Source organism: Lontra canadensis, unplaced genomic scaffold (assembly GCF_010015895.1).
Source record: "Lontra canadensis isolate GAN:19392208 unplaced genomic scaffold, GSC_riverotter_1.0 scaffold13, whole genome shotgun sequence".
NCBI classification, from domain to species: domain Eukaryota; kingdom Metazoa; phylum Chordata; class Mammalia; order Carnivora; family Mustelidae; genus Lontra; species Lontra canadensis.
In genome coordinates this window covers 22,115,110-22,137,818 of record NW_022631007.1, presented here as the reverse complement: position 1 = coordinate 22,137,818, position 22,709 = coordinate 22,115,110, and the positions used below count along the sequence as shown (strand labels likewise).

General features: G+C 42.9%; 1 protein-coding gene across 16 annotated transcripts in view; it reads right to left on the bottom strand.

The window, feature by feature from the left end:
- FMNL2 (formin like 2) overlaps positions 1-22,709 on the bottom strand; it is a 317,058-nt gene that overhangs the window by 89,510 nt on the left and 204,839 nt on the right. For all 16 annotated transcript variants that reach the window (XM_032857808.1, XM_032857815.1, XM_032857811.1 and 13 more), the window contains exons 3-5: positions 16,634-16,714; positions 11,353-11,429; positions 2,265-2,348 (exon numbers count right to left, since the gene is read on the bottom strand). In XM_032857808.1, the coding sequence (XP_032713699.1) occupies positions 2,265-2,348; positions 11,353-11,429; positions 16,634-16,714 (242 nt within the window). The remainder of the gene's footprint in view (positions 1-2,264; positions 2,349-11,352; positions 11,430-16,633; positions 16,715-22,709) is intronic.

Below are 22,709 nucleotides of genomic sequence, written 5' to 3'. Positions count from 1 at the left end.
GATTGTCAGTGAATGCATCTGGCAAGTTTGTCACGCCTTTGGATGCAGGAAGCAGAGCTGAACAGAAAAGAGGTGGGATTGAGTAATCAAATCCTTAAACACTAAAAACAGAAGCCTACAACTGATATTGGAGAAGGTAAGCCAGCGGGGCACCCCAAAGATCACCCGTGTCGTCAACACTCTTGCCAAGTCACTCTGCAGCACCCCCACGTCCTTCAGCTGTCCCACAGGCTTATGCTTCTCTCAGCTCGCCCACCTCATGGAGCAGGAGGAGAAGAAACACAACTTGGTGAAGCATCCTTTTCTAGGAACAGAGTATGAGCCTACTGGTGCACATTACCTGAGCTAGGAAATTATCACAAGCCAAAAGGACAGTAAGAAATTTTTCAACCCATTAGTTTCAAGAAAAAATGTAAGCTATGTCTCTATATATAATTTATCTAAACAAAGCAACACAAAACCAAAATTAATAAGCAGAGCATGTAAAGGTAATGCCAAGAAAAAAAAAAAAAAAAAGTAAAGAAGGAAACCAAAACTCTGAGTTCTGATCTTCTGCTGGGTTTGGTCTTATGCCACACCTAGAATTCCCTCATGGTAACACTGCTTTCTCCCAGTGGTCTGAAGTGAGGGTATGCCTGGGAAAGCTGGGTACATGAGCTCTACTGTCATGTAGGTAAAAGGTAAATTATAGCAAACATGTAATACATAGCATGTCATCCTTTTTCACTACAACTGAAGTCTCTTAGCTCTTCCTTAATTCCAAAACTCTTCCTCCAAATTTTAAACTATGCAGCGGGGTAATATTATTGTGTTTTGTCATATAATATTAAGTGTAAGAGAGGTTAGCAGTTTTTGACACAATGGACATAGATAAACAATCCTTGGAGGAACACACTATAAAACTAGGATTATATTTCAGAGAACAACTTCTTAGAAAGGCAAGAATGTGTCTATTGGTGTTTCTTACTCTTTTCCATATCCTAAACAGGAGATATCAAACCTGAAACTGATCAAGCCAGTTTCAGTTTGTACTGTAATTTCTGCATCCACTAGAAAGGAGTAATTACAGCTTCCTTCCCAAGAATTCTTAAGGAAGTGCTGAGGATTATAACATCTGGTTAAGTCTTAGAACTTCTTTGGAGTGATGCAATATAAAAAACAAGTTACTGCTTTTAAAAGAAGCATTGGGGCGGAGGGCAGGGGGAGAAACACCACCTGGGCCCAAATGTCTTCCGGTCAAATTAAAAATACAGTATTACTTCCTCAGTCTGTGTGTGTGTGTGAGAGAGAGAGAGACAGACAGACAGACAGACACAGAGACACAGAGAGAAAGAGAATCGGTGGATACTGCAATATTCTTTGATTAAAGAAGTAAATACAGGGGCGCCTGGGTGGCTCAGTGGGTTAAGCCTCTGCCTTTGGCTCAGGCCCTGATCTCAGGGTCCTGGGATCGAGCCCCGCGTCGGGCTCTCTGCTCAGCGGGGAGCCTGCTTCCCTCTCTCTCTCTGCCTGCCTCTCTGCCTACTTGTGGTCTCTGTCTGTCAAATAAATAAATAAATAAAATCTTAAAAAAAAAAAAAAAAGTAAATACAAAAAGAATATCTCATCCAAATGTACACTTTTCATTTCTGTTGTAAATTCCTCCAGAAGCCTAGCAAAAGGGAAAATTTTATGAATTAACAAGAAACAAGGTTAACTAAATTGATTTTCTTTCCTGGTCTTTTGCTATTCTCCCCCTTCACCTGATGAAAGGTAAGTCAAAACAAATCAAATACATATAAAGTAGAAAATGGAAAGGCCTCTTGTTAATTCCTTTTTCCAGTCCTACTTTATTCGGTATATCTGCTATCATTTTCTCTGCATTTACTAGCACATACAAATACACACAAACATATACATATACATGTTTTTTTTTAACAAAAAGTTACTTCTCTGTGTCTTGTTTTATTCACTCAGCAACACATCTTACACCTCCTTCAGTGACTGCCAGGGTCATCTACCATATGGATATATGTAAGCTGAACACTAAGGAGAGCACTTTTGAAAAGAAGGACTCTAAGGGTGATTTTTACTTCCCTATTTTACTTTTGCCTTAAAAGCATTTCTATGGATGATTCTATGACTTGAGTAGAAACAAGCCTCCTTAAACCTTACAACATCTGCTTCTGGGTTTCTCCCTTCGGTGTGGTATAGAATTTTGCCACTCACTTCCATCTTCTGTGACCCCAAGAAATTCAAAAGCCAACAAGCCAAGTTTTACTTACGTTACCGCATACTGAGCAAATGACAGATATTCCACTAGAACATCAAGACCTCTGTTTTCTTCATTCAGAAACTCTCTGACCCATCTGTCAAAAAATAAAGACAATTATTACAGAGGTTCATCACACGGTCTGCTGTGAGAGAGCCCAGGGAACGCTGTTACTGGTCCACCAGAAACATTCACCGAAAGGGAGTCATGGAGGAAGGCCTAGACTCCATCACACCTAGGAGGAACTTTTCCATAGTGCAACAAAAAAAACCCCAAAACCAAAAAAACCACAGCATTTTGGGGCACCTGAATGGTGTAGTCAGTTAAGCATCTCATTCTTGGTTTTGGCTCGGGTTATGATCTCAGGGTCCGGGGATGGAGCCAGTGCCGGGCTCTGCACTGTGCGTTGGGGGGCAGGGGGGCCGCAGGGGGGAGTGTCTGCTCCAAGACATTCTCTCCCTCTGCTCTCCCCACCCCCCCACTCTCTCCCTAAAATAAATAAATCTTTGGTAAACAAAAACAAAAACAACTACAGGATTTCAACGTATAAGAAGAGGGGGCAAAATGTATACCTGCATCTCCCTTGCATTTTACTACTTGGGAGACTTAGCATAAAGTGTAAGAAGTATTCTAAAAAAGGAACTTGTTAACTGTACATTTTCCACCACAAGTGACCCACAGCCTGTTCAAGGAGCCAAGACTGCACGGGGAATGTGGCAGGCCCGGGATGTGACGACATGCACACTAAAATCCAGGCGTGATTCCAAGTCCACGTTCAACTCCTTCTTGGCACACTAAGCCATCGAAAACACTCAACTAGCCAATGAGACACCAGTGTTTAGGGGTTCCTGGAAATTCAATAGGGATCATGATTTGCTTAATTTTTTCCATGAATGTTAAAACCTCTTAAAAACTTGCAGACACCACATACCATTGGCAAAGCCAAGACATGACATATCATGTCTTTTTTTTTTTAATTCATTTTAAGTAGTATCACCTTGCCTTTGAATGGTGGGTTTAAATGCAGTTTACTGAAAATGTTTACTCATTTTCAATTGCACTTCATAGTAACTCTTAACAATGAAGCCCAGTGGTCAAGCTGAACCTTTAGGTACGGAAGATAAGCACCTGTCACCGCCCATTGCAGATTTCCTCCAGGACATTCCTCTTTGAAGAATGTATGACACCTGATTAAACCTTCTCTGGGTTTGAGACTTCAACAATTAATAAGTCAAAAGGTCAGCAGAAATGGACCTTGAGGTACATCAGCCAAATGCACTCCCAACCTGGTTGCCTTCTTCCATAAACACCAAGCAAAAAAAAAGCCCCACCAGCTCTAAACACGACAGCTACTCCGGAAGCCAGTTTTATAAGCTATGAGAACAACACAATCAAATTTTAACTTTAAGGCTGAGCAACCCCTCAAAATCTTTGTCTTAAAGGAAGAAAAAAAATCTGGTGGACTCAGGATGCCTGTTTTAAAATTCTTTTGGGGGCTCCTTCTCCTTTGTTTCTGTTTGTTCTTTTGTTTTACCCTCAAGCTCATTCTTTCTCATACTTCTACCAACTCCGGGATGCAAACTCGGGCCTGCAGGGAGTCCCAGAGGGCAGCAAAGCAGGAAAAGCAGACAGCGTATCTCTTTATTTTCCCCCACATGCCTCAGGCAGGCTATCACAAAATGTAGGCACCCAATACAGCCCCACGGAAGCAAATAACCATTAATTAAAAAAAAAAAAAAAAAACTGGGGTGGCAAGCAAAAGAACCACCCATCGGGCCTCATGAGAGCTGGTCCTGAGTTCTGTTGAAACTTCCCTTCCAGACCAGCACATACACCAGCTCACGGCATCTACCTCGGGATACTTTTGGCTAATTTATTTTAATGATTCCCCCTATACCACTAGATCTCAGGAGGCATGAGACATTTTTAAGTGCTAATAATTAGAAGCCTAGAAGAGGTAAACACACACACACACACACACACAATACATTTTCTGTTTATAAATGGTAGGAGATTAGAGAAAGGCCGGCACTCACTATGAAATCCATGGACTAGCTGTTCTTGAAACTCAAGCCTCTGAACAGCTTCTCCAAGGCTTCTCTGTGGCCCTGGCCTATAGACTCTGACTGCCCCACTGCGGCTGACCCTCAGTGGCAGGTGTGTGGCGGGAATCCCCTGGGCTGGGTGCAGGGGCGTTCACTTTAGAATGCAAAGTCGCCCTCCGTTCCAGAGTCTTCAGAGCCGCCTAAGTTCCACGTTCTCTATCCCAGTGGCTCATAAAAACACTCCAGTGTAGGAGCTGAGAACCACCACTATTGTAGGGCCTTCTGGTTGACTTCCCAGACACACGGCCCCTAAGAAGTAGGGATGGTCCGGGACACTCCGTGGACCTGTCATGGTCTCAACTGCCAGCACCTCCAACTCAGGGAGTTTGGCCACAAAGCAGAGGAGGCAAATGACTCATAGATAAGAAAATTAAAAAAAAAAAAAAAAAAAAAAAGGAAGAGAGGGAGGGAGGAAAGGAAGGAAAGAGCCAAGTACATCCAGAGCCATGATTCTCGACTCAAAATGCTAATATGCATATATTTTGATTCAGGGATAAAAACTATTCTGAGCTTCTCCTGCTTCATCTCCATGCCCTCCTAGGTTCCTCCACCCTCACTTGCTGACTTGGAGCGTAAGTGCCTTAACACAATGTTCAAAGTGAAGGGCAAGGACAAGCCACACGGTTCCTAACCAGTCGGCTAGAGTGTATCAGGTCCTACATCTGAGAGATTCGATTCCACACAGCTAGACCCGTTTCTCTAAGCCATGCGATGTTCCCTGGGTCTTTGATCTGGCCCAGACACCCCGAGGTGATTTAGCAAAGAGTAAGAGAACAATCCACATTGGCTGACTACCTATCTCCTCTGTCAAATGATACCAGGTTAGCAAAGTCACTGCAGCAAAAAGGCTACGGGTTTACAGGAAAAAAAAGTCTTCACCCCCCTCCCTCACCTCTGGGTCTCTCAATCTCTGTCCCCGCCACACTTGGGATATTCTGTGTGGGAGAGAACAGGGGTGAGAGTCAACTTCCGGGAAAAGGAAAACAATATAGAAAGAAAATGCAGGTGATCATGCGATGACATATCATAAATTTAGGGTTCCTCTAGTAAATAATTTCCATTTTTCACTTCTGTGCATGCTCCACACACTTTTTTACATATTGCCAGTACGCACACCGTTTCAAATTGGATGATTATAGGTTTTGGAACCTAGAATCGTTTCTGACTCCAACAGCACGCATCACTTACTGAGTACCCCACAGATTCAGGGTAATTACCATATGTTGTAAATCTGAATTAGGCAAATTCCAAATCAGGGGCTCAGGAGCTGGAAGAAACCATGATAATGAAAAATAGCTCTGGGGGAAAAAAAATCTCAAGGAAGGGATCTGAGTGCAGACACAAGAGTCACTGCTTTATTGTAGACAGGTCAAAGCTGTTTCAGAGAGGCTGGTTTCTCTCTGCCCTGTCCCCCCACCCCCACTGCCAATTTTAGAATCTCATTGTTCTGATCTAGAAAATGAAGTCTCAAGGGACCTTTCTGGTTCCAAATTTCTGAGATCAAACAAAGCAGACCCAAGATCACAAGATAAAGGGACAAGGGGTGAACTCCCTTTGTCTGTCTCCTTAGAGAGGCACTCCTAACACAGGCTGGAAACTGCAGCTGCTGAAAAATCATGAAAAAACAAAAAAAATCATGAGAAGCAAGAGAAAGAAGGTAAGCATTCCCCAGATTCAGCATCAGCTACCAAATCTACCCTGCAAGACGGCATCCCAAGTTGGGGCTCAGTGCAGCCCCCCACAGCACTAGGGGGCCCCAAGACCCTCTGAGGGGTTTGTGACATTACAACCATTTTCATAAAAATATTAAGATCATACTGACTTTTTACATTGCTGGCACCTGCATGATGGTACAAAAGGAATAGTGGATAAAACTGCAGCTGGCCAAAGTACACCTCTTTATTGTGTTCTCACCCCAGGCCCTTGGAAGGCAAACAAAAAGTCAGCTTCATTTGAAACGGTCCTTAATGAAGCAATGAAAATTATGGATTATTACTAATGCCTGTCCCTTGAGGTTATATCTTTTACATTTTCTATGTGACAAAATGGAAAGCCCACATAAAGTACTTCTGCTCCTACCCTAGGACCACAGTTGTCTCCAGGAAAAGCACCTGGGCAGTTGTTTGAGTCACAGACTGAACTAGCTGTTGTTTTTTACATGAAATGTAAAATGACTAACAATTGTGGTTATTCTGTCTTGGGTGTTTGACAGACATTTTCTCAAAAGTGAATGAAGTGAACTTGCCATCTCGAGGAAAAGAACTGATGGTATTTGTTGTCCATGATAAAATTTGAGGTTTCCACCAAAAAAAGGAATATTTTGGAATACTTGTATTGACCACAAGCTTGACAACTTCCCGGTACTTAAAGTATATTCAGATGAGACTGGTAATTATTAACAAATGTGACTGTTTTTATATTGTAGAATAAAATGTCTCCACTTTTGAAAGATCGGTATAACCCAGTGAAACAATATTTTTCAGATGACCAATTCATGATGTTACCCAAAATTTTCAGATGACCAATTCATGATGTTACCCAAAATTACACCTGGGTAGAAAGACCTATTCAATTTTCAAAACGGCACAGTAAATTTTAATTTAACAAAGTACAAAAGCTCACTGATAGCATTTCAGATTCCACATTGCAAGGAACTCTTAATTACTGCTCCTTGGAGGATGGTATACTATCAAAGAAGAATATCCACAATAATCAGAAAAGTTTATTTAAAAACTACTTTGTTCAGGGCGCCTGGGTGGCTCAGTGGGTTAAGCCTCTGTCTTCAGCTCAGGTTATGATCCCAGGGTCCTGGGATCGAGCCCCAAATCGGGCTCTCTGCTCAGTGGGGAGCCTGCTTCCCCCTCTCTCTCTGCCTGCCTCTCTGCCTACTTGTGATCTTTGTCAAAAAAATAAATAAAATCTTAAAAAAAAAAAAAACCAACAATACTACTTTTTTCAAGTGACGTATGTGTGTAAGGCCAGGTTTTCTTCATACATATCTTTGCATACATATACAACATATTACAACAAATCAAATGCAGACAAAGAAATCTGAATCCAGCTGCTTTCTATTAACCAGATATTAAAGAGATGTGTAAAAATGTAAATCAGTCCCACCCTTGTCACTAATTTTTCCTTCTTGCTTTGGAAAATAGTTATTTTTCACCAAATATGTTCTCCATGCTACGTTTACCATTTTGTATTTATATATTTATATTATTTACCTTAAAATAAATACTAAATTTGATTGAATAATCAAAATTAACATTTATCAGTTTAAATTTCCAATATGGTAAACATTAAGAGAAAAAAACCTCATATAAACAAAAGCATATTAGGGTTAAAAATAATTTAAGAGAGTTAAGGAGTCCTAAATCAAAGTAATTTAATAATTTCCAGTGTAGATAACATCAGAACATATCTAAGTTCAAATCTCAGTCCTTCTCGGTTATGTGGACTGGAGCAAGATAATTAATAAGTGACTCAGTTTTCTCATCTATAAAACAGGCTCAGAGGTAAAGGCCAATAATAAGATTTTTGTAAGAAATAACACACTGAACATGTTTAATAAATGATAAGATCGCAATCTTGAGGATTTCGAAGACTCGACAACTAAGAATGAATTAATTATAGGGTCGCTTGATATGCTCATACCCCAGACATGTTGTATACCTGTTAAAACCAGCCTTACTCTTCTCTTATCTTTTGGCCTGGCCCAGCCAGAACTGAGTCACCGAGACACCAGGAAATGCAAACCTTCTCTGAGAGTTTCCGGGCTCCTTCGCCTTTGTACAAACCTTCTCCCTGCCAGCTGGCACATTGCTCCCACAACCTCAGGCCCATTCTTTCAGCTCCAATGAGATAAAGTGAAATGAGCATCTTTCAGAACTTCTATGTTCTCCCACTCAGGATGAAAAGCAATTTCCTATCATAATGGAGAGCTTTATTTAAAATAAAGTACCTCCAAGGAGAGAGAAGCTATCCCTCAGTGCCATGGAATAAAGCGCATAAACCTATCCAGCTCACCACCATCCCCACCCCTTAACTCTTATCATCCTGACATCCAAAATATCATGACATGTGCCCACTCACACCGCATAGCCAATGTGTTCTCACAGTGTGTGGCTCCTTTCAATGGTATTTCGAGTCATTTCAAGGGCTTGGATTAGTCGTAATCTAATTCTTCTCTATTATTATAGTTCCTAAGGGTAAGTGAATAAGATTTTTTCGAGTCCAATTCTTATTTCAATTTGGCTCAAAGAAAATTAATTTTCTTTCTCAGAAGATTGCTCCATTTATAGAGTTTTAGGCTTATAACAAAACTCAGAACAGACCCTCACTTGACAAAGCTGTAGCCTGGAATGTTATCTCAGCAAAGCCCCAGACTTTAAACTTAAAACACAAGTGTGTGCCAAGAATAACTTCTTCAGGACAAGTAGATTTTTAAATGTAATTCTTCCTTTTCATTTCTGGGAATTGCAATCTCCTAGGTGTCAGGGTCATTTCAGGCAGAGAAAGTACAATCTCTGTATGGAATTCCTTAGAGATACATAATATTATTGATTAAATATTGCTTGCAACAAGCCTAACGATAGTTATCATATTTTGAGTCATTACTTGTATGAGACCCTATATAAGGTCTTTTATAAATTTATCTCATTTAACCTTGCAACATTTCTATTGGCAAATATCATTATCCTCATTTTATAGATGAGAAGTTAACTTAGGTCACACAGTAAATAAATACAAAGAACTTATGTACTTTAGCTAAGTGACTTAATAACTAATCAAGGGCATGGCAAAACCTGAACCAATGGGCACCCAATTACCATTCTATTACGGTACCTCAAGAGAGTACAATAAAGTCTATGAATCCCTTAGATAGCCCATTGCATTCCAAAAATTCCTCACTGTAGTAATTGATTATTTTCACACTACTGAATAATTCAGAAGATTTCCCAATCAAACGAGGTCAAGCGAGTTCATTTCCATCAGAATTAGAGTCCAGCGCAGGCTTGGGTTTTCAGGACAGCCGAGACAGGTCCAAACCCTGGTGTGCATGGTTTTGTTCCACACAAGGCTATGCTAATAAGCGGTTGCATACAACCAGACAATGCACCTCCATGAATGTTTCTGCAGCTAAAGCCAAAGCTTTCAGAAAGTCTCACACATAGGTGGTAGACAAAGGGAAAGTTCAGATGCTCAAGAAGGAAGAAATGTGAGAATTGTTCAACATGCCTACAGCATCCAAAACAGCACACCACTCCGATTGCTTACAGATTTGCACTGGCTCCCACCCAACCAGGGCTCTTCTACTCAGCCAACTCTGTATTGGAAATGACTGTCTTGCTTTGGTATTTGATGGTCAATTTCACGTTATTTCAGCAGTGCTTGAAGAAATGCTCATCGACAATTTGAGAAGCCCTGGGTGCAGCTCATTCCACCGTTGTCGGTCCCAAGTGCCAACAGTACAGGGTTGGACCTTACCAAATGGAATCTAGTTCCTGATCCCCAAATACTGGAAAGTATTTAAATTTCCCAAGCTTGGATGCCCAACTGTATTAAATCACCACGACTTTCACCCCCAAAAGACAAGCCTCATTGCTTTGATCCCAGAGTCCTGATTACCTTACTTCCTTTCCAGGAAAGAGCTGCCAGATTAAACTACATAAGAAAAAGAACATAGCATTTTGAACCCCAGCACCTGGGCTGTACAGCCATGGACTTTGCAGGAGTCACTCACCTTCTCTGGTCCCGAATGCTTTTTATCTGTAAAATTAAGAACTAGGGAATCCTTAATTTCTCTTCTGGTTCTAAAGTCATGATTCTATGATCCACTGTTTGATAGCCCATTTTCTCAAACAAAGTGATTATCAACTTTAGAAATCAGTTCTTTTCCAAATACTTCATTCTCAAAGTGACAAATGTACAGTTATCCTCTAGGAAATGAACATTCTCACCCAAGCTTCGTCATGTATCAATTAGCCTTGCAGATCCACAATTTTAAAAAGCTTATTCTGTAATCACTGTGGAAATTAACCATTTTATTGGCTTATACCTAAAACAGTCTGAAGTAGAAGTAAACTATTATTTATGTAGTATATTTTTTAATGGAATAACCTATTAAACTATACCATAACATACATGCAAAACTTCATTTCCAATGGATCTGCAAAAAATGTCACAGGAGAAAGTTCTGAAAGATCAAAAATCTACAGTCGTCCTGACATTAAATTCCAAGAATCAAAATGCAGAGAGGCTGAATAACTTGCTGGATGTCCAACAGGTACTTTAGGAAGAACTAAAGCTACAAAGTAGGATACCCGGTATCCCGCCACAGAGGTAAGCCATGTTATTCTAAGGCACTGTACAATGATGCTGTTCTAGGAGTAAGGGAGCATATGCTCAAAGTTGTACTTGCTAGAAGCAAGCCACATAAAAAAACTCTCAGTAATGCTTAGCGTGGAGATTTCCCAAACTTTACTTTCTGGAGTGGATTTTACACTCCCAGTCCTAAAAATTTTGGAATGCAAGACGAAGAGACTCAGAACAACTCAATGCAATGAAGGGCATAAGGGGACATCATGCCAGCTTCTCTTCCCTTCTGGAACTGAAGAAAGGACAACAAAGCAGCTTCAATGAACGAGCTCGGAGAACTTCTGTGACAGCCAAGAGACAGCCAGCATCTGAGATCATTACCTGGTGGGAGCTCCCAGTTTGCCAGGAATGGTCACGCACCCAAGAGACCAAGCACTATCACTGCATCCAAGCAAAGAATTTTAGGATTGTTATAAACAGCCCAAATCAAAGGCTGCTCTGCTTCTACTAATTCTTGTACAGTGAGGGATTCAAGCACCAACAAACGTTCCACCCATCTAAACCTCAGTCTCTTGACTTACAATGATCAGCAAGGAAGCTTAATTCTTTGGATATGATTCAGTCACTTTGTAAAGTGTCCAAAAGCCTTAAAGCCAAATGTGAAATGGGCACACTTACCCAATATGGTTGGTTCTTAAAGAAATTTCCAGTTCTCTTAGCACTTGTGTGGATTCTTGAACACGCCGTCTGAATTTCTAGAATTCAAGAACACATATTCTCACAAAACATTTTATCAACTGCTGTTAAGTGCCATTAGTAATAAGTTTACCCCAATATGAAAATATCTCTGCTTTTAAAGTGGGCTTCTCTCTAAGTGAAATAAGTCAATCAGGGAAAGACAATTATCGTATGCTCTCACTGATGAGGAATTGAAGAAACAAAACAGAGGATCATAGGGGAAGAGAGGAAAAGATAAAACAAGACGAAATCAGAGAGTGTGGCAAACGATAAGAGACTCTTAATCACAGGAAACAAACTGAGGGTTGCTAAAGGGGAGGAGTGTGGGGGGATATGGTAACCGGGTGACAGACACTAAGGAAGGCATACAATGTAATGAGCACTGGGTGTTTTATAAGACTGATGAATCCCTGACCTCTACTCTGAAACCAATAAAACATTGTATGTTAATTAATTGAATTTAAAGAAAAAAATGCTAAAATAAAAAATAAATAAAGTGGGTTTCTCTCACCTTTCTTTTTGCAAAGGACACAAATTGTTTTATCATGAAAGTCAGCTTATAAGAAAGGACCAGGAAGATTTTCTTATTTCATGTACTAGGTGTCTTTGAGTAAGTAGGCTACTTCTCCCTTCCCTACAACAATATTCACCAATATGCCCAAGTGTTGGGGGTCCCTGAAACTCCCCCCGCCCTAGTTTCAATGATTTGCAAAGACTCCCTCCTAGGACTTGGCATATAGTTGTCCTTATAGCTAAGACTTACTACAACAAAAACATACAAGGTACAATCAACAAAGGGAAAGGTGCATGGGCTGAAGTCCAGAAGAAACCAGATACAAGCTTGCAGCAGTCTTCTCCCAGAGGAATCACAAATGATAGTATCTGTAAAATGGGTCTACCAGGAAAGCTCACCAGGGACTCAGTGCCCAGAGTTTTTACTGGGGTCTGGTCACTTCAGCATCCTCTGCCTAGCACATACCAAAAGTCCAGACTCCCTCAAGCAAAAAGGCCTTCAGCACGCACCATATTGTTGGCACAGTGAATCATTCTTATCAGGGAAAGTTATGAACTCTCCTGAAATGCAAGTCCCCAGCTGCCAACCAAGAGCCAGCCACTCTGGGAAGCTGGCCTTTCTAAGGTAGCCATCTCAGGACTGCTATGTTAATTATTTTCTGCAAAACCTAACATTTCCCAAGAATAAGCGCATTCAGAGTTACCTTTGCCCAGGTGCCCTCATTTGGAAGGTCCCTCCGACTTTGGGAATGCCCTTCCTCATTCCTTGGCCCATCAAAATCCCACAAATCCTTCCAGAACTCCCTCAGGCCATTCTTTCTTCAACAAACCCCCCTCTGGCAGTAAATGTATGCTTCTCTATCCTCTCAACTCTCAATGATCCCCACGTACCACTGGGTCAGGATGCACATGGGCTCTCTGGAACACAATTTCTTCCAGAAACACATATTTATATTAACTAAACTTCTGGGCCACTCTGGAAGTAGGACATTTGATGGGCCGCGCCTTCTAGGAAGAGTTCCATGTTTTCTGTGCTAAAAATTCAAACCACCTGCATATTACATGGTCTTCCAAGAAAAGGCTGTGGGAATTCCAGCTCAGGATGTTAGGGACCCTTCTCTGCTGCCACAATTGCAGTGGATAGAGAGTCATCCAGGTCCAAAGATGAAGGCATCCAAGGACAAGGAGGAATGGAGGAAGGCTGGAAAAGCAGGATGTGGGGTGGGGAGAGCCTGGCAGCCCCTGGTGTCCAGATAAAGACTGGAACCCCGCTCAGCATGGAGGGGTCCTGTCACCCTCTTCTTCTCTCCCCCCAAAATACTCCTTACTAAGGCCCCAAGGAAGCCAACTGTCTCACAGTTTCCACATGGCTGCCATTCTTAAGGAACTCCAAAGACCTTCTTGGTTGTTAGAATCCAGGTATAGCCAGATATATGAAATTAAAGCATCCCCAATGCAATGAAAAAAAGAGCCACACCCCTCCTCTTTCGTGTATCCTTTGGAGGGACACCTGAGTGTCCCCTGGAGAGCTTTCCAGCAACGAGGACTGCTGATGAGGCAGAGTCTCTGGCCACAGAGCTGAGGAAACCACTTCCAAGGTGCTGGGTGCTCTGGAAAGGCCATTCCCACCTTAGAGTCACAGATGTCAGAGAGCCTGCCCTTGTGACCTTGAGAAAGCAGCTCAGCATTCCCAGCTCTGCCTCCTACCCAGTTCTGACTGGTTCCTGGTGGCCTTCAAGGGTCCTCAGGGGGAAGGTCACCACGAGCCACAAAAGCACCCAGCATAGCACTAAGGACACAACAGGGTACCCGAGAAGAATCCGCTGAAGGACTAAGAGGCGTGTATCAAAGCAGAAGACCTCCGTGGAAACACCAGGAGATACTGGGAATGACAACAGGAGCAGATAACACTTCTTGGGAGTCACTACACTTTTGCAACTGCGTGATAACAGATAAAACCAAAAGGACTCTGGCCCCGTGTTACATTCTCTCAGGAACTGGGCCACTGCCAGCGGGACTCGGGGCTATGGAGAAGCCTTGGCATCCACCTCACTAACACATTAACAATGACTGCCAACGTTCTGCACTTTGACAATGTACTCGGCATGCTTCGAAACACCACAAAGACAAACCACATGCCCGTGGGGAGCTGCGACAAGGAGCAGGTACCACCAGTGAGCCGTGTGCACCGGTCCCCTGGCCCTGTCCCATAAAAGGCAGACCCAGGGATGAGACCCCCAAAGGGGGCCCAGAGATCCCCACAATAGGTTTCGTTTCACAACCACAGGGCCTGCAGAGCACAACCCCTCCTTTCTTCACGGTCCATATGCAGCCTTCTTCCATGCTAGGCCTGAGCACACCCTCCCAGATCACAGACCAGCGCCACCCGGTACTCAAGGAGGTGATTGCTGTGGAACAGTCCTGCTCACAGAGATGGCTCATTTAGGCTCTTCCTTCCCTGCCCAGGTTTCCAGGGTTCCAGATTTAAAGCTATTTAGAAGAAAAGCTAAACAGAATATACTTAAGAATTTTTTTTAGAAGACAGCAAATCAACTATCCTCTATCCAGTGTGAACAAATGATAAATGAGTGAGGTATTCGAGGACTCCAGACACAGTGAGGGGAAGACGACTCAGCCCGGACAGGCTCCAGCTGAAAGTCTGGATTAGAAATCTTCCCTCTTCCCCGCTGCACTATAGCTGAGAATCTTAAACTCATTCTAACTGCAAGCCTGCCTTATTCTAAGCAAAATTTCCTTTCTCTAGGCTTGAGCTGAACAGATCATTTCCTCCTGCCAGCTCCCAACAGAAATCTTGCTCAAGCAGAGATGGTTAATCCAACATCCATTTTCTCTTTTTTTTTTTTTTCTTCTCAATTGAACAACTGATCTTGAAAAGCAAGGCACAGACCGAACCAGGCCACTCAGATGAACAAACGCGGTCTGGGGCCAAGATTTCACAAGTGAAGGTCAGCCCAAACAGATATCCTTGTCTTTGTCCTTTATTAAGCTATTTGCAATGGAGCAAAACTAAGCAGCTTATTTGCCTTACATCCTTTGCCTCACTAAGGAATCATTGTTCCCGAAGGGAACCGGAACTGTGCCAGGAGAAAGCATCCCGTTCCCTCCAAGCATCTCCTCCTTACAGCACTTAGGGATGGACTCTGAGAAGCCTTCTCGGGGAGTTTTCTTATTTTCCCCTTTCTCCTAAGAGTCTGTCGAATAGGGAGAGAACTATTCTACAGGGGTGGAACACACTGTGTATAAGAGGCACACTCAGTCTGGACACAGACACCAGTGTTCCTGCCTTACTTAGCTGCCCAGTAGTGTACCAAAGGCCGGGGTCCAAGCCATCCAGCCCGAGGGTGTGCAAGCTGCAGGGATTTCTGGAAATATTTCTGAAGTAGAATCTTGCTGCTCCTTTAAAGCAGAACAGCCCCCAAACCTCCTGTTTTTTCCTGGGTTGTGTTTTGGGGGAGGGTGCCTTCATTTGACCCTCTGTCAGCTGATGGCACTGAAGGCAGTTCTATCCTTGGGAAAGTGGTGAGTAAGAATTAGGCAGCGGTCTCATTTAGGGGGCCAGACAGAAGCTCTTTAAAGCAAAGAAACATGTGTGAGCCATATTTGGGGACGGGATAGGGGGCAGAGATCATGATACTCTGACAGGTACATTCTCAGAAGAGGCGGCGGCATCACAGTCCGACGCCAAAGTCTACAGCCCGATGTCATCATCATCCCAGAAGGTATTTCTTCCACAGAAACTTCCAAAAGGAAGGAATAATTGTCCTCATTTACTTATTTTTTTGGATGGGGGGTGGGCAGTGAGTCAGGGGTAGGGGGCGCAGAGGGATATTTGGAGTAAAAGCAGAAGCTAAAGAAAAAGATTTTTTAAAAAAATCACGAGAGCCCTGGAGACAGTGGGAAACTAGGAAAAGTGCGCCTTTCTTCTCTCATGAGTCACACCCCGAAACAACAGAGGGAATTCAGCTCTCGTTATTTCTGCTGCAGCCTGGAAAGCAGGAGTTGTGGGAGGTCAACCCCAAAACAAGTGCTCTCTGGTGAAGAGTGCCCATACCCATCCTGAGCACGGACAGCTCGGTGCAGAGACAGCCCAGGACCGAGCCCAGCCCGCGGGGCTGTGCCAGGCTACATGCTTTACCACAAGGCATCGGTTTAAACCAATTGTGTGGCTGCACAAAGCACAGCCTGTTTGTAAAAGGAGAAAGTCAGTTGAGAAGGGAATCAGCTATTCTCTCCTTACCTTCTCGGGGCCGGGGGCAGGGTGAGGCCGGGGGAAGCGGCTAATAGCATCAACACAGGATGTGAGCGCACAGCTGGGATGACAAAGCCCCAGTGATTTTTCAAGGCCTCTGGAAATGCACCAAGGCATGAAAGACAAGTATTCCCTTCGTTAAGGCTGCTTTTTCCAGGGGCCTGAACACCTCTGGGCTGGACTCACTGCCCTGTGTAATTGGAAATGGCAGTGACTCGCTACCCATCAGAGGTACGTGACTCTCGTCTCAGGAAAGCACTCTCAAACACACCCCTGCATGAGAAGGATGGCCTTCTTCTTTACTTCTCATGGTGCCTGTCTCCCAAGACTGGTTTCCTGGAGGTTCCCGCAGAGGCGACAGTGCAGAGGAAGGAAGATCCCCTCCAGTGCACACTCACGAGGGAAGTGACAACAGGAGTGAAAACAAATCCCTCTTACCTTCCTGGTTACAGCTGGGTCCAGATAGCCCTTGAGCTTTTGAATGTATGTATGGGGAGGATTCTTCACCTGGAATCGTTCCTGCAGGAAGCACAAAAGTAAAAAGCATGAAAGTCACGGAGGCAAGAGCGTCGGCCACATTCCAACAGGTCAGTATGGCTGACCCACGGCTGACGCCCATCTGCCACAAGAGTGTGGCCCCACAGAACACCTTTATGTATCTGCACGGCTTGTGAAAGGTTTTGAATTTTTATAGGGAATGATATTATCCTCGTTTTGCAGAAGAGAAAAGCAAAGCTCCAAGAAATTCACCACTTCCCTAAGATGACGCAGTTAGTCAGCGGTACAAATGGGTTTGTCTGCCCTGCTCTGGGCTCTGTCCGCGGCCCGTTTCAGCAGGTCTTCAGTCCACTGCATAGTCTACGGGCCGTCTTCAATGTGGGCAAATCCTTTTCTTGGGAATAGGAGTCTTCAAACATACCAAAACCTTCACTCAAACTGGGTAAAGACCGTTTGTTTCAAAAATGAGTAAAGAGTGGGGCGCCTGGGTGGCTCAGTGGTTAAAGCCTCTGCCTTCAGCTCAGGTCATAATCTCAGGGTCCTGGGATAGAGTCCCACAGCGGGCTCTCTGCTCAGCAGGGGGCCTGCTTCCTCCTCTCTCTCTGCCTGCCTCTCTGCCTACTTGTGATCTGTCAAATAAATTTAAAAAAAAATCTTTAAAAAAAAAAGAGTAAAGAGTCTCCTGCTAAGAGGCGAGTGAGCGTCTGCTCTCTGCGGGAGTGCCGGTGCACGGATGCGATCGTGAACGCGTAAATGAGGCAGTCCCAAAGCAGAAGACCCAGAGATGTTTTTAACAAAGGCACAGTCACTGAAATAAGCTTATGAAGCCAGAATATATATCCCAAGGTGGTATGGGAATGGAGATCTGGGTGGGACCAGAGAGTCTGCGTCACTAACAAGTCTAATGCTAAGGCTGTGCACGGAGGCACCACACTTGAGAGAAACTCACGCCCACGTGTGTCAGCTTTCATAGACCGCAATGTCCAAAGCAGCCTAAGAAGCAATAGTAAAAAACTGGGTACATGCCCACAAACCATAAAATGGCTAAATGCTCGTATTATGTTCATACAATGGTATACCATATTCTGACAAAAACCAACAAACTGTACTACATGCTCCCATATGGACAGATCTTATAAACCTGATGTTGAGCCAAAACTAATGATTTCACTTCCATGGATTCACAGGACGGGCAAAATTAAACTTTAACGGTAGGGACACATACATAAGCTGTTTTATTTGCTGATACACACATATATATCTAGGGAGTGGGGAAAGAGAGGATTAGCATTAAAATGACAGGTGACTGAGGCGGAGGAAGGAAAATGCCCAGTGATCCCAAGGGGCTCCAAGGTTCTATTTCTTCATCATGTAGTAGTCACACAGGCACTGGCTTTACCCTGCTTAGGATGCTCGTCTTAGGTTTCACAACTTTTTGCGGACCTTTGCTACCTTTCACACACATACAAGTTTAAATGAATCAGCTCTAAAAGGAAAAATTAAGATTCGTCATGAAATCAAAACCATTCTTAGGGTCTCTTCTACCCACAACCTCAAAAGATGCTTTTCTAGTAATTCTTTCTAATCTGATTATTGCTTATGCCACAACAGAGTTTTGGAGTATTTTGCAACACTGACAACTAGCCAACATGTTCAAGTATGTGTTTATCCTCTATAAACTTGTATTTCTCCAACACAGGGAACCACAACATCCTTCCTGGTCCACTCAAGTTTTGCTTGCTTACAGCTTTAGAAAGGCTGAAAAATCATCTCATTATTATAAAAAAGATCATCTTATTAGAGAAAACATGTTTTGCTTTTAAAATACTTTAATAATTAAGGGACTCACAGTAAGACACTTGTCCATATTTTCCCTTTATTTAAAAATGATGAGGAATTTCACAGTACATAAACTGAATCTCAATAGAGCTATTAACAAAAAGATTAACATATTATTTCTAATTTTTTAAAGATTTCAATTATTTATTTGAGTAAGAGAGAAACGAGAGCATGAGCGGGGAGAAGCAGCAGCAGGTTTCCTGCTGAGCAGGGAGACCAAGGCAGGGCTGATCCCAGGACCCTGGAATTGTGACCTCAGCCAAAGGCAGACCTTTAACTGACTGAGCCACCCACATGCCCCAGCATATTATTTCTAATTATTCCCCCAAATTTTGCAAGCAACTTCTAAATAACAATTCATAAATGTTTGACATTCCTAATGCTATCAAATGGTCTATGTATAAAGCCTCCCCCCACTTTTATTTTGAATCACCAAGACTTCACTAAGGAACCAGATAGGATCCAACTGCCATAGGGCTTTAGCAATATCCCAGCTGAAGGCTAAAATAATCACAAAAAACTCCAAAAAAATGAACTGAGAAGCTATCTAGAAGCCAGTTATCATTTCCAACCTTGTGTATGACAATAAGTAATGCCAGAGATATTAGAATATCAAGAAAACTCATACTTTTTAAAAGCATAATCCTATTAACTATATTTAAAATTCCTATGACCAGGGACAACTCAAACTGTGCTCCCTTCCATGACAACAAACTTCTACCTCGTAAAGATCCCTCACACATGAAACTCAATGAATTTTTTTTTTTTTTAAGATTTTATTTGTTTATTTGACAGAGAGAAAGAAGGTCAGAGGGAGAAGCGGACTCCTTGCTGAGCATGGAGCCCGATGTGGGACTTGATCCCAGGACTCCGGGATCATGACCTGAGCCGAAGGCAGTCGTTTAACCAACTGAGCCACCCCAGGTGCCCTGAAACTCACTGAATTTTAACTCTGGCTAATACAGTAGTTATTTGAGGACCTAAATTTGAATCTGTGGACGGTTGCTCAAAGATGCCTAACGACTGTTGTTAAGGCAATGTCTTCACAACAGAAGAGCTGTATGTATATATGTATGTATTTATTTATTTATTAAATTTATTTATTTGACAGAGCGAGACAGAGCGAGAGAGAGAATACAAGCAGGGGGAGTGGGAGAGGGAGAAGCAGGCTTCCCATGGAGCAGGGAGCCCGATGTGGGGCTCGATCCCAGGACCCTGGGATCATGACCGGAGCCGAAGGCAGATGCTTAACGACTGAGCCACCCAGGCGCCCCGAAGAGCTGTATTTATTATAACAACGAAATCTGGGGGCACCTGAGTGGCTCTGTTGGTTGAGCATCTAACTTGTTTTGGCTCAGGTCACAATCTCAGCGTTGTGAGATCGAGTCCCGTTACAGGCTCCACTCTGGAGCTGAAGATTCTGTCTCCTTCTCCCACTGTCCCCTCCCACTCATGTGCCCCCACCTCAAAAAAAAATAAAGTAAAATAATGAAATCTGGTTGACTAGCATATATAGCATGTTGGCATTCACACAATTAGTGAATCCCATTTTTGACCATCAACAAATGCATCTTTCTCCATTTCCTACTCAAGATTGTCGTGACCCAGGGGGCTTTCTCAAATATAGACATTCATTGGTCCTGTAAGTACTTCCTTTTAACTATTCCCCTGAAATTACGGATGAAATCTACAACTCATACATACTTTTTCAAATGTGCTTACAAAAATTTGCTGCTATTTTAGTCACCTTTTTCACTTGTCTGAATAATACACTAACGTATTTCCAAGAACAGACCGTGAAGAAGCCTGATGCCTCACAACACAGTAAGTCTACGTTCTACGTTCTATCTTCTGCTCCGAAAACTCAGCTTACATCCAGGGCTTTAAGTAAAACTGGTATGGAGAAAGAATACAAAAGATCCAGTCATTTCCCTAAAACTTGGGGCTGTTCGTCTAACCTCAAAAGGAGCTACTGTTTATAAATTCAGCATCTGGCTCACCAAAATTTTCTTTCTGTGTCTTCAATACAGCCATTTGGACAACAGAAACATTTGGGAGAGTACACTGGAGAATGTCAGCACCTTGCCAAAACACATTTACTCTAAAGGACTTTGGAAGGATTACTGGCATGTTTATTTAAATTAACAATTTCTTCTTCTCTATTAGAATTTTAGACTTTGCACTGAAACTCATAAATGCCTTGGATGACAGTTTTCCATTATCCTCACTTCCCGATCGGCTAGATCCCACTGGCTGTTTTCATAACCAGTTACGTGTTTGCTCAACATCACTGATGTGAGTAGCTTAATTAAATGAAGTCCTCAACTTGAGTCCCATTATCAAGAATTATTCTTAGGGATAAAAAATATGCTCTAAATAACATGGTGACTTGTCAATGTGAATTTATATCATTTGGAAGAACTTGTGACATACAAATTTCTTCTAAACGTCTCATCATTCAGCATCCCATCACCCTGACCTCTTGGCATTTATCTCTCTTTAATTTTTTTAAAGACTTATTTTTGCGAGAGAGAGAGAGAGAAGAGAGAGCAAGTGAGCAAGCATGAGTTGGGGAGGAGGGGCAGAGGGAGAAGCAGACCCTCACCAAGTGGGAAGCCTGATGCGGGACTCAATCCCAGAACCCTGGGATCATGATCTGAACTGAAGGCAGAAGCTTAATTGACTGAGCCACGCAGGCGCCCCTGCCGTCTATCTCTTTGCGTGATCAAATTTTCCTCACAGCATGTTTCTGGATGGAAATGACAATCGCTCTGGGGTTTTTAACCCTTCTCCATAAACATTCAAAGCAAAGAGCCCCAAGTTATTTCTCCATATTCAGGACAGTAAGCCACAAACTGCACTGGGTTAGGTATGGGAGGGAACAAATCTAGGATCAGAGACTCTTCTCTCAAGGAAAGGCAACTGCCACATGCAGCACCTCATCTGGATGTGTCTGTAGTCTTGGAAGCTTGACTACCCTACATATGGACCTCGCCTCCACGTGAACCCTGAGAGCTTGCTTTGAGGCTTCGGCAAGGGAGTGCAGCCACCATAAGGCCCTCATGGAAGAAAGGTACTGCTCTATCAGGGAAGGTCCTCCTCTTAGAGAACACAACTTATGGAGGGACACACGAGATAAATGTAAGGGATCAATGGAGTGACCAAGTCACCCTCCCAATCAATAATCAGAGAATCTTCATTAAGCTGCTATGTCAATTGCCAGTATTTCATTTTAATGAATTAGACACTTAGCAGTTAATTTCTCTAGTAATGATCTGAAAGTTTCTTCTCACTGTTAAATAATGACTTCATTAAGGCCAGCCCAAGAACACAATCACCTTTCCACCTGGACAGCACTTTTTGTTTTTCAAGCGTTATTCACTTGTCTTTGAGTGGCACTCTATAGTTTACTGTACTCTCTAGACCTCTCAGCTCACGCAAGTCTCTCTCCGGCAAGTAGATATCACCTCCATTTTATAGATGGGGGAAATCAAGTTCAGAGATGAAATGATTTGCCTTAAATCACATACACACACATCAGATCAAAGATTCAGACTCAAGCTTTCTGACTCTCTGAACCTTGTTCTTTCTACGACACCATAATAAGTGTGTTCATCTTGCTTCTGAAAGAATAAAAGCTCTTAAAAGGGTAGAAACATGTTCTATTTTTCTTTGAGTTCCGGTACACAGAGAGGAACACTTGGCACGCAGTCCTTAATAACATTCAAGGAATCAAACTTCTCCTAGATGTCATAGACAAGTCAGTGCTCATAAATTAGGGGTAAGTTTTTCAAATTTAAAATCCAGCAGATAGTCAGTGCTGTCCAGGGCATACATATGTGCACAACAGAAATTAGCCAAACTCATGTCATAGCTAAAGGACATTTGCTGATAAGCCTGGCTGGTCTCTCTCCTGGCTCTGTAACTGCCTACTGACCTCCATAATGACACACTTCTCACTACCTCAGTCTACTAAGGCTTAGGCTAGCATGGCTCGCCCCTCCCTTTGCTGGCTACCCGGAAGGTTACCCTGCCACACAGAGGCCTGTCCTGCAGATAAGGAAAAGACAAAGCATCTGGGTTCCACTAATGACAAGGGTTCAAGTCTACTGCAGCCCAAGTTGGAAAACCAAGCCATTTTTAAAGGAACTCAATGAAGCGGCTGGGACAGCGATAT